The 12383-nt window shown below is 44.1% G+C and overlaps 1 protein-coding gene across 1 annotated transcript in view; it reads right to left on the bottom strand.

Moving 5' to 3' along the window:
* LOC142465513 (vomeronasal type-2 receptor 26-like) overlaps positions 1–12104 on the bottom strand; it is a 146359-nt gene extending 134255 nt beyond the window's left edge. The window contains exons 1-3 of the mRNA XM_075569499.1: positions 12032–12104; positions 11483–11508; positions 8263–9084 (exon numbers count right to left, since the gene is read on the bottom strand). Coding sequence (XP_075425614.1) covers positions 8263–9084; positions 11483–11508; positions 12032–12104 — 921 coding nt within the window. The remainder of the gene's footprint in view (positions 1–8262; positions 9085–11482; positions 11509–12031) is intronic.
* Between the last annotated feature and the right edge of the window lie 279 nt (positions 12105–12383).

Below are 12383 nucleotides of genomic sequence, written 5' to 3'. Positions count from 1 at the left end.
CCTAAAAAAGACAACCACAGCAATCCGCCCCCATCCTCTGCGAAAATCAGCATCAGGTAAAAAAAATGTTCTTTCTTCTATCTTCTGTAATTATTTTCTTCTTTTCCTCCATCTTCTTTACTTGTAATCCATTCCTGTGATTGGAAATGGTGCTCAAAATACTTGGACCTATATCCATATATTAAAGGGAGGAGAGGAAAACACTGGGAAATTAATAATAAATGATAATCAAAGTACTAAACCTATAAGGCAGGGCTCTAGAACACCCTGAAGGTGGGGGTACGTGTGCGGAGACACTTCCCCCTCCTCATTGGGTTGGCCCCAGGTAAACGTACTCACAAGTCCCCCAGCAGCTCTCTCCAAAGTGTGCAGCTGTATCCAGGTCAGGAGAATCCAAATGCAGAGTGTGTGCAGCGCACAGCAGAAGAATGAAGGAGAGCAGGTCTGGCAAAAATAAACTCTTTAATGGAAAGCCATAAAATAGAGGGTTGCAACCCTTCTACGCGTTTCGTGCAGGTTGTGCACTTTATCAAGAAGTGTCATACACGATCCACAGAACATTTAAATACAGCTGACTGCTATTTTGGCGCCAAACCAGTGACGTCACCAATTGAAATAAACCAATACGCATCGCTCCTCTGACACACGCACCATACAATCAGGTCTGGGAGGAGCCCCCGTCACATAGCACAGCAAACCCACGGCACATGTGTTTTTACATTTTGTATAGGAATATACTTTTTAATTGTCTCTTTAAGAATTAGATAGTTTTTTCATTTTATGTCTTGTATTTTTGCTGACTGCAGAATTTTAGTCCTTTGTTTTTGTTTGATATATTTTTTATTTTTTTCTCTCCTGTGGCTCAAAGTGCTGGAAGCTGCGTGCGCTTATTCACTTGATTGCTTTGTTGCACTCTGTGGATGCGCGCGCCTGCTGTCAGCATGAGGGGCTATGGTAGTGTTTAATCCGTCCACGCATGCGTGAGCTGTTAGGACGGAGGGGAGTTGATTATTAGATAAAGCCTCGTCCATCTGCGCATGCGCGAGCCGACGGGACGGAGAGGAGTCTCTTATTGTACATGGCTTGGTTTGCCATAGGTTACAGGTGAGTGTAACTCCCTGGGGCCGTGGGTTGGCTGTGCTATGTGACAGGGGCTCCTCCCAGACCTGATTGTGTGGCGCGTGTGTCAGAGGAGCGATTCGTATTGGTTTATTTCAATTGGTGACGTAACTGGTTTGGTGCCAAAACGGCAGTCAGCTGTATTTAAATGTTCTGTGGATGGTGTATGACACTTCTTCATAAAGTGCACAACCTGCACGAAACGTGTAGAAGGGCTGCAACCATCTATTTTATGGCTTTCCATTAAGGAGTTTATTTTTGCCAGACCTGCTCTCCTTCATTCTTCTGCTGTGTTCTGCACACACTCTGCATTTGTAATCCATTCCCTATGGTAAATCCAGCCACGGAAGTTGCCTTGTCGTCTTCTTGAGCTAAAATGAAATGGAACAGGCCTTATATAGGACCTGTGACATCCCATTTTATGGTCAGATGGTACAGCTCCAATCCGATTAGAGGTTGTATCATGTGACCGGCTTTTTTTAAGTATGTGACGTCATCTCCAAGGGAGGTGTGTCACATCCTTAAAACCCCATGGCTGATATCACATGGTATTACAGCCAATGGGATTGAAGTTAATCCCATTGGTTCCTGTACCATGTGATATGTTCCATTAGTTTTAAAGGATGTGACATCATCACTTAAAGTGATGTCACATCCTTTAAGAAAAATAGGTCATGTCACATGGTACAGGAACCATTTTTTTTTAGCATAGTGTGACGGTAGGGGTAGCTGGCCTTCATAATAAAGGTGAAGCCTGGCTGGTTGACACTAAAAAAGTGTGTAATGGGCTATCTGTGTCAGCTCATGGGTCCAGCAGAATATGTTAATGTATCCCCTGAGTCACGGACACTTTTGAAAGGTTATAATAATACACAAAATCTCTGGGTTGAATCGAACACGACTTAGAAATAATAAATACAGTTTATTCTTTAAAGAAGGTGAACACACAAGATTGCACAAATAACATGCAAGAATATAACACTTACTTAGGGTTGGGCAATAGAGCAATCAGGTACAGGATTGGCAATTCATTCAGGCATCAGGTAAGTAGATGTAGCAACGAAAACCCTGGGTATAGGGCTTATACTGGTTTATATGGGATGCTAGCCCTATACCTTAGCATTGGGTGCTAGGTATTGGTTAACAATTACCTGCACCCAATCCCTCTGTGCCAGCAAACGTGGGAAGCATTGTTGGACCATGCCCCCAGCTAGTTGGCACATGCGCACCTTTTCCACCTGGGGTCTCATTTCACTAGCCCCACACTAAAGGAAAGGTGCCTTACAGTCTACCAGACATGTATCTGGGCAGGAAATCCTTTGTCTCTAAATGTGTTTTACTGTACAACACTTACAAATCACTCAAGCTCTGCATTTCTCTGCCCTATTGTACACAAGAGGGGTGAAGCCTTTGATCAGGGGGTCTGTTGTAGACAAATGGTCGCCCCCTTGAGCATTAACATTTAGCAAAGCCAGTATCTTTCGCAGGCTTTTATACCAGACCCAAAATACAGTACATTTCTTAATATCTAAACATATTAAAATAATCTGTTCGGCTGGGCCGAGCGGGCTGAAACTTGCCAGACCCATAATGCCTTAGGGGACTCTCCATGGTGGCCAAGTTTCAACTCGCTGCGACCCACCGGACCGGAGTTACACAAATACAGTTTTTAAAGCACATTTACAAAAGTGGCTTTTTCTGCCATGCACGTCAATGGCAGAAACCCAAACTTTACAATTACCCTGACTCCGTTCTGTTGCTCCGAGAGGGTCAGTATTTGTCATGTAATCATGCCGGAACTATGACTACACGGTGACCAAATCATAGCCCTCTAGATTGAACAGAACCAGAGTTATGGGTTCTCAGTTTCTGCTCATTCTGACGTTTTTACCTCACGGCTGTTACCTCCGCCATTAGAGTAAATGGTGCGACCCTCGTAGCGAGCGTGACCCTTTACCGGGGTCATTGATTGTCGGACCTGGTTGGGGTCGAGTGAGGGGGTTCCAAGGATCTAGGGGCAAAAAGAATTTTATTCCGGGGTGCCCTAGAACCTAAGTTTCCCACGCCATTGAACCTGAACTTTACTGGGGAATGATAAAAGCTCTTTTCAAGATAAAGTTTTTGCTTTTGCGATCTGCGATTTGGATGGCTGCCAACCCGTTCCTGGAGGTCTGAGTCGAGGAATCCACATTGAAACATATTGCTCCATTGACATTCAAAGGGGAACCGCCGCTCTTCCTCTCGGGCACCATCTGCAGGTCTTCTACGATATCGGGCCGGAATCCCCATAGGATTACACGAAGCTGCAATGGCGACCTATGGAGAGACTGCAAAATGGAGCCTGCAAATGCAGGAAAAAGGAACAAAGGGCTAGAATCACTAAATTAACATTATCCCTTTCCCTCCCGACTGGATCCCAGTGTAGGTGTTGGTGCAGACACTGTAATTGGGAAAATACATAGTCACAGGGGGATACACATTTGGTGCTGAAGCAGGGGCATAAACACAGTACTGGACCTCAGTCCTGTTAACCCCTCGCCTCCCAGGTGAGGGCAGGGGCTGGCCAAATGGGGTGTAACCCCTTTAATACCAGGCCAAATCCCCTCTTCCATGACACTCTGTAACCATGTTCCCGTAAACCGTCCCCTTTGAGTTTATCATCTAGGACTGTCCTGTGCGTTTAGGACCCCTCATAGGAAATAGCTGCAGGTCCGGGACTTTGTGAACAGGAGTTTAAGGGTTGATGTTGGGAGGAAAATAGAGTTAAAAACTGTGTGAAGTGTTGCTGACCAGTTAAACCGGGAGTACTGTAATTGTACCCGCAAATAGTGCATGTATTGTGGGTACACATCTAGGGATAAAGACGGTATGTGTTGGAGTAATAATACAACCCTATGTAACATCAGTGCTCCACCAGCAACTTCTACAATCGGGTTTAACAACACAGTGCAGGAGCCTGTATTAAAACCAAGACGTAGAGTCCAAGTTTTGGACTCCAAGTTTTAATTCTGTATTACTTTGTATTGATATGTATATCCATTGCTATACAGACAGACCCGGTAATGTGCCAAGTTCTGAGAATGCGGCCAAGTTCTGAGAAGTTATCCTACTTGCTCCAGTCTTACTCCAGTGACGCGACCGATGGCTACTCGGCATAGAGGTACCTGAGTAGCATGACCACACAAGGATAAGGGCAGGGAGCAAGTTTTCGTGCCCAAGCTCCATGGGCAAGTTCTCAGGGCCATGTACTGAGAATTAGATAGAGCTGAAACCAACAGGGAAAGTGTGTGGCTCTCCTGAAAAGAGTACCATTTGTTCCTGGACCTAGAGTGGAGAGGGTAATCATACCTGAAGCAGGCACCCTGCATCTAGTTGAGGCTAGTGACTCCCCCAGGCGGTATGTATTTACTGTATTTTGTGCAACTTTTGTATGACTGTGTCTGTGGGCTTACCTGCATAAACCCAATTTTATTCAATAATGTTGTCCTGACTAGTGAATTGATCCCAGAAGGTATAAAGTGTTAAAAGTACTGGTCTCCGGTGACACATAGGATTTGCATAAGAGTAAGCGTAACAGCTATTTAAATTTGTTGTGCAATATTTTCCCCCATAAAGTGAGGGCATTCTAAAGTAAACTACCTTTGTGGATATGCATTACGGCTATCAATACGATAAATGTATTTATAAAATGTGTTACCAGAAAGTAATACATTGAGAGTTACCGCTCGTTTTCAAGTATGTCCTGGGCACAGAGTTATGGTGCCAGGTTCATGGTTACAAATACATAGTTACATTAAGTGAGCAGGGTTATACATTATACACAAGACATTGCATGCACAGAAAAATGCAGTTACATGGTAGTAATAAAACAATGGTGAAAATAAATGTGAACTAGCGCTAAAGTGTAAAACACAGTGTGATATTAAAAAAAAAAACCTCTAATAAAGGATGGCTGCCCGGTGATACTGCCAGTACTAACAGAATAACATAAAATAGAGAAAAACCTGGCGCCAAATTGTCAGTGGAATGTCCTGTACTCCTCAAGGGATCCGCACACTTGCTCGACAGACCATGCAAAGAAATAAACACAAACAAACAAAAATCATAGCGCAACACTGTAGGGTGAGCAGTAATGCACTAATATATACAAACAATTAAGAATCCTAGCGACAATTAAAACAACTATTTATTAAAAAGAAGAACTATGCCAAGACAAAGGACCGCAGGTCATCTGGGACACAAAAATTGGAGCCCTACTTACAGACAGCAAGGCTTAAACTCGCATGGTAGGAACAAGTCCTAGATAGAGATGGTCTCCCTGCCGGGTGATGTCTCTGCTCCACTGCGGCTCAAACTCCAGTCAGTCCCTACGATGGTAGCCGGAACCTCTCCGGCCGTGGAGGCTGGTGTGCGGGGTCCACAGCTCTGCACCGCGTGTAGACACGCCTCACTTCCTCCTCCGGAGCAACGGGAAGTCTCTGCGCGCCCGCGCGCGATAGTACCCGTGGCCTTAAAGGGACAGCTGGCAGGCAGAATGAAAAGCAGGTCTCCAAAGCCAAATGACCTTAAACGTCCAAAGTCAATCAAACAGTGGCTGTGCCACTAGCCCTACGCGTTTCGTAGATGTCACTCTACTTCCTCAGGGGCTGACGCAGTAACCCCGCAAACACAGCGTCAGCCCCTGAGGAAGTATAGTGACATCTACGAAACGCGTAGGGCTAGTGGCACAGCCACTGTTTGATTGACTTTGGACGTTTAAGGTCATTTGGCTTTGGAGACCTGCTTTTCATTCTGCCTGCCAGCTGTCCCTTTAAGGCCACGGGTACTATCGCGCGCGGGCGCGCAGAGACTTCCCGTTGCTCCGGAGGAGGAAGTGAGGCGTGTCTACACGCGGTGCAGAGCTGTGGACCCCGCACACCAGCCTCCACGGCCGGAGAGGTTCCGGCTACCATCGTAGGGACTGACTGGAGTTTGAGCCGCAGTGGAGCAGAGACATCACCCGGCAGGGAGACCATCTCTATCTAGGACTTGTTCCTACCATGCGAGTTTAAGCCTTGCTGTCTGTAAGTAGGGCTCCAATTTTTGTGTCCCAGATGACCTGCGGTCCTTTGTCTTGGCATAGTTCTTCTTTTTAATAAATAGTTGTTTTAATTGTCGCTAGGATTCTTAATTGTTTGTATATATTAGTGCATTACTGCTCACCCTACAGTGTTGCGCTATGATTTTTGTTTGTTTGTGTTTATTTCTTTGCATGGTCTGTCGAGCAAGTGTGCGGATCCCTTGAGGAGTACAGGACATTCCACTGACAGTAATAAAACAATACAACATTTAACAGATTTGTGAGGATCTAGCCCCTTGTGAATTAATAACTGGTCCCTTCACTGCTAGAGATTAGCAATGGATTCTGTGAGAAACCTGTTCTGACCTGTTGTAATAGCTCATTGGGGAAGGACCTCATTTATATTGTCTCAGTTTGACTTGACACATATGTACTCTCTTACAATATTATTGTCCTCCCTCCCACATTGTTCTGCGCTGAGAAATATGTTGGCTGAATCTGATAATAGTAAAATAAATATTGGGACAGGTTACATCAATATGTTTAATGTTTATTATAGGCTAAAGCAGTAAAATTCTGGGCATTACTGAAATCCCTGCTCTCTGATTGGTCATAATTTCGGGCATTATTCATTCAGTAATGGCTGGAATTTTTGACAACTTGCCAACTCACCTCAAAGCGGAGATGCAGGGGCTCGCACTGATAAAAAAACCCGGCAAGTTTAAATCTTAACTGCAGCAGCTCTGCTCTCCTCTCTGAGCACACTGAACACGCAGCACAAGCAGCCTCTCTCCCCCTCTCTCACAGCTGCTAGTGCTGTCAGAAGCTGCATATCCCAACTGGTAACTGTGGTGCTTGCAACAAAGTAATATTTCTCACCACATCTATTGCCTGTGCTACTGTAAGTTCATGTGTATTTCTTTTATTTCGTTGTAGTTAATATCACAGTCCCCCCACTTCTCTCCCACACCCCTCACCTCTCTCCCACCCCCCCTCAACTCTCTCCCCCCCTCACCTCTCTCTCTCCCCCCTCACCTCTCTCTCTCCCCCCTCACCTCTCTCTCTCCCCCCCTCACCTCTCTCTCTCCCCCCTCACCTCTCTCCCCCCCTCACCTGTCTCTCTCCCCCCCTCACCTCTCTCTCTCCCCCCCTCACCTCTCTCTCTCCCCCCCTCACCTCCCTGTTACCCCTCACCTCCCTCGTACACCTCACCTCCCTCGTACACCTCACCTCCCTCGTACACCTCACCTCTCTCCCCCCACGACCACATCTCTCTCCCCCCTCCTTCACTTCTTTCTTTCCCCCCTCCTCCACCTCTCTTCCCCCCCCTCACCTCTCTCTTCCCCTCCTCACCTCTCTCTTCCCCTCCTCACCTCCCTCTTTACCCCCCTCACCTCCCTCTTTACCCCCCTCACCTCCCTCTTTCCACCCCCCTCACCTCCCTCTTCCCCCCCCCACCTCCCTCGTTCCACCCCTCACCTCCCTCTTTCCCACCCCTCACCTCTCTCCCCCCCCCACCAATTCTCTCTTTCCCCTCCCACTTCACCTCTCTCCCCACCTACACATCTCTCCCCCCTAAACCTCTTTCTCTCCCGCCCCTCAGCCCTCTCATCTTCTACTTTACTACTTTTCATACACAGGTATATACACTGATAAAAATCAATGACTACAAAAATCTATCTTTTTTTATGAAAAATTGAATAAAAAAAAAGCCTACATTTAGCCTATAATAGTAATAATCCCCAAAGAAGAGGGCATTACTGGCCAATAATGCCCTGGCTGGGTTAAAGTCCCTCGGCTTCGCCTCGGGCCTTCAACTCTTCCAGCCAGGGCATTATTGGCCAGTAATGCCCTGTTCTTCGGGGATTATTACTTAAATAATGTCCCATAGGCCATGGTCATAGCAATAAACAGTGAAGCCCATGGTATTATTCTATAAGTGTTGTTCCATATATTATCTGCATTATATTATCTGTTATTTATTTGATTACCACATGTATTACTACTGTGAAGCGCTATGTACATTAATGGCGCTATATAAATTAAGACATACAATACATACAATACAATACAATTATATTTACCTGATATCTGTAATTATAACTTTTAATGTTCCTTTCAGGAGTTTGTCTACTAAGAGACAAATGCATACTGTTAAGAGCATGAGCCATGGCATATACTGCAAAGTACACATGGTTTGCACTTTCATCAAACAAAAAACTCGGAAGATCTGTTATACGTTCCTTCCCAGTGCAGTTCCGAAAAGATATCAGGTAAAGGGATTCATAGAAACGATTCTTTGCTGAATTTGTCGAAAAACATGAATGGTCTATCATCCAAATATCTTCAAGTAACATGTCTTCTGGGTGCTTTGAAGGATGGACATTCTCTATGAAAGTCTCCATTCCTGGATTCATTAATTTAGGAACTTCAAATGCCAAACTACCATTAAATGCTTCTCTGGAAATACCTATCAAAAACTTGTTAAAGGCCCAGGCAGGAGGAAGGATTAGAGTCTTTTCCCTGAGAATATCAGCTATTTTTCCTATTGCGTAAGCAAAACTCAAAGAAACTTTCCCACAAAGTATAATAACTCTGGCAGAGGAATTTTGAATAATCTCACTGTGTCTTCTTTTAATCGCTTCTTCACTTGTATCTATAACATGATCTATCTTAAGTTTGAAAGCAACACAGATTCCAAGACTGATGATATATTTTGACAACACTTGACTTTCAGTCTCTCCCGTGTCATCATTTGATGTAATAATTCCAACCCAGGTCCACCCAAAGTATTTCAGCAACTTTGTTATAGCAGAATAATGAACATGGTAATTTTGAAGTGTTCGAAAAATGTATGGATATAAAACTCTGTTACTTAGCAGGGGATCTGTTGCACCATAGCTTATCTGCAAATATTAACAACAATATTAAGCACTGACACAACATCTGAATATGCAACATTATCAAACTACTATTCTGCATGTTATCAAATCGGAAAACAAACAAACACACAAAAAACTGATATCATACACTTTTATATTTTTTCTTATTTTATCTTTATACAGTATATTATAATTTTGAAAGAACTATTCTTTTATAAAACAAATAAAAATAGCAGTTGTGGTCACATTGACATGTCTCAGATAGGTTTGTACAGCAAAAATGTAATACTCTAAGAAGAACAGTGGAAGAAAATCACCTACAGATCCCATACAATACTGCAAACACAAGATCATATTACAAGCAGATTACACTAGTACTGTATATCATGATGGAAGAAAATTGCATATTATTTCAATATTGCTATGCATGTGAATACAAACAAATCCAAGTGTAAATATACAAATACAAGTATAGAGATAGGTTAAGGGAATAGAGGAGGGAATTAGATAATATAACAGAATATCTGTAGTGGCCACTCACATCTGTACTGATGCTGCTACCAGTATTAGAACACTTACCTGAGAAATTCCTGGGAGATTTTGGGGCAGTCTCACAGTAAATGCCTCATCATTGCCTCAACATTTCTGTGAGACTGCCCCAGAATCTACCCAGGCAGAGTTCTTATTCTCGTTGCTGCATCTGTAAGATAATTATTTGGCTGTGATACCTTGGGATGAAACAACATATCAATAGTGCACTGCTCTCATCTGTGTAATCTTTAAGTCTGCACAGGTCTCTTTATCATGTGAAAAAATCACATTTGTAAAAAGTATTGATAGAAATTATTATTTGGTTCTAGTTCTATAGAGTGTGAATAGAGGCTTCCCATTTACTTTAGCTGGCTTTCCATGCAACAGCGTCAGCTCTATGTTATTCGTACTTTATAGAATAAGGTGCTTTATTGTGTTTTCAAAAAAAATAAAAAATAGCATCCAAATGTGCCTGAATATGAAGTGATCAGATTAAAAGATCTCTCAGCCTCAAAAGCTTCTGCACAAGAACACATTGTATCATCAATACTGTATTATACCAGACTTAACTGACCTTAGAGATATAAATGCAGCTATCACCCCCCCTCCTCCCCCAACCCAGAACATAATCTTTACATAAAAAACGCGCACAGAAAAGGTATAGAGGTTGGAATAGCCATGGCTTTAATTAAAATGACCAAGATAATAGAAATGCAGCTACCAAAATCTCTGGCAGATTCAAACCAACTATTATAATCCACAGTGCTCAATCATGGCCTGGATCAGATCACTGGCCGCTCAGGTGATTAATCATCAGCAGCGTGGATGAGACGCATAATGATCCTTGTCCACTCGCCAATAAATGTCATAACTATTCCCAAAGGACCTCTGCTGGCCAGGTTACCCTGCAATTAACCAACTAAACAGCCACCACCGCCATGGATATTTAACAGACCCTTAATTTAGCCCCATAACCTCCAGGCGGGACCCTTTCCACCCCATCTTGGATAGTGACATTAAATAAATCCAGGAGCAGATCACATAATACATCCATCCGGTCAAAACAGTCCATCGTTATCTCAATAAACATCCAGATGACAGATCAGCCTGCCACATAAATGCAAAACAAACTTACCATCAGCCTTATTAATCTTCTTCAAAAATAAGTATTCGTAGCCCTACTGTAAAATAGCTATCTAAAAAGAACTAATATGATAATGTGCAAAGATCTAATATATACTGTAACAAAGGTGCAAATATTTCTAATATATATCACAAATCTCCACAGATGGATGCACGTGACATCATCAGGCATTGAGGTCTGGCGAGGGATCTCCAGAGACCTTCATAGCTAAACTAAATAACACAACTCAAAAACCCTATCAAACTAACTCAAACATGGCCTTGAAAGGTGTGGGTACGATCCAGCATGCCACTCAAGTATGAAAAAAAGATCCAAGAGATTTCATGTTTTTAGAAGAACCCATCCTGATGCAAGTGTGGACCTGGACATTGGCGACTCGAGAGAAGGCGTACCACGTGCAGCGTCCGATCCTGAGGTGGAGAGAGAGGAGTGTCGGGGGGTTACATGAGAGTTTACGGAAATGCTATTACAAAAGATTCAATACTCCTTTCAATTGGACATACAGAAAGCTGTTAAAGAGTTCAAAAAAGAGATCCCTTCTTAACTTAGCGCACAACTGAATTGGAGAAGAAAATGGAGGAGACCCTCCAGCTCCAGGTCAAGACAGATGATGCCGTCTTTAAGCTGGCTGAAGAAAGAAGAGTGTTAGAAAACATTCAGGAAGACCAAGAGAATATATAGAGGAGACAGAAAATAAGGATTAGAAATATCTCGTAGTCTGTTTCGACGGAAGAACTTTATCCTTACCTGAATAAACTGCACCTGCCCTTGATCTTGCCATCGAGGAATGGGATATGAAAATAGAAAGGGCGCATAAAGCCCTGGGCCCAAAACCGGAGGACCCGAACAGGAAAAGGGATGTGTGTAAGGAATCCGCTTCTGGGTTTTGCTGAAACCTTGTCCTTACAGAACCTTGCAGCTTCTAGGAAACTCTCCCTTGAACCTGCAAACAAGAATCAGCTGCTTTTGCAATTAGACTGCAGCCTGCTTCTGTTGCCACATTTGCAGCTCTGTCTCATTGGCTGTCTGTTCTATTTAACTCCTGCCCCGCCCACCAGGAAGTTGCTAGACATAGACTTTCTTTAGTAACTGTGTTTGCCACAGCCTGTGTATGGCCTGCCTGGCCTTCTTGTCATAGTTCTCAGTTACTGGCAGACCCCACCGCGCGGCCGCGGTTACACTGAAGCCTCAGTGTTTCTTGTCCTGTCTGCAGTACCTGTGCCCTGCTTCCAGTCCTGCATCGTTGTTCCTGATACCTGCTGCAATCTCCTGCTTCCAGTGGCGTCCGCTACTCACAGTTGTACCCGGCTAGGGGCTGCTGTTTGTGCTGATGTACTGGATCCTCTATCTCTCCTGCAGAGGCCTGCATCGTTGTTCCTGTTGCCTGCTGCAATATCCTGCTCGCAGTGGTCTCCACTACTCACAGCTGTACCTGGCTAGGGGGTGCTGTTTTGTGCTGGTGCATTGGATTCCCCGTTCCTGTTCCTGTCTTCGTTGGAGCACCTTGGTCCAAGCGTCCTATTGTCGAACCCCAGCATGGATATCGTTTCCCAGCCTTCTCCTATCCTGACCCCGGCTTATCCACGGATTATCCTGCCTTCTCCAGTCCCGACCCTGCTACATACGACCACGGAATTTGCAACCCGGA

Source organism: Ascaphus truei, chromosome 1 (assembly GCF_040206685.1).
Source record: "Ascaphus truei isolate aAscTru1 chromosome 1, aAscTru1.hap1, whole genome shotgun sequence".
NCBI lineage: Eukaryota > Metazoa > Chordata > Amphibia > Anura > Ascaphidae > Ascaphus > Ascaphus truei.
Note: the sequence above shows the minus strand (reverse complement) of the source record. Positions and strands in the feature narration are given on the sequence as shown.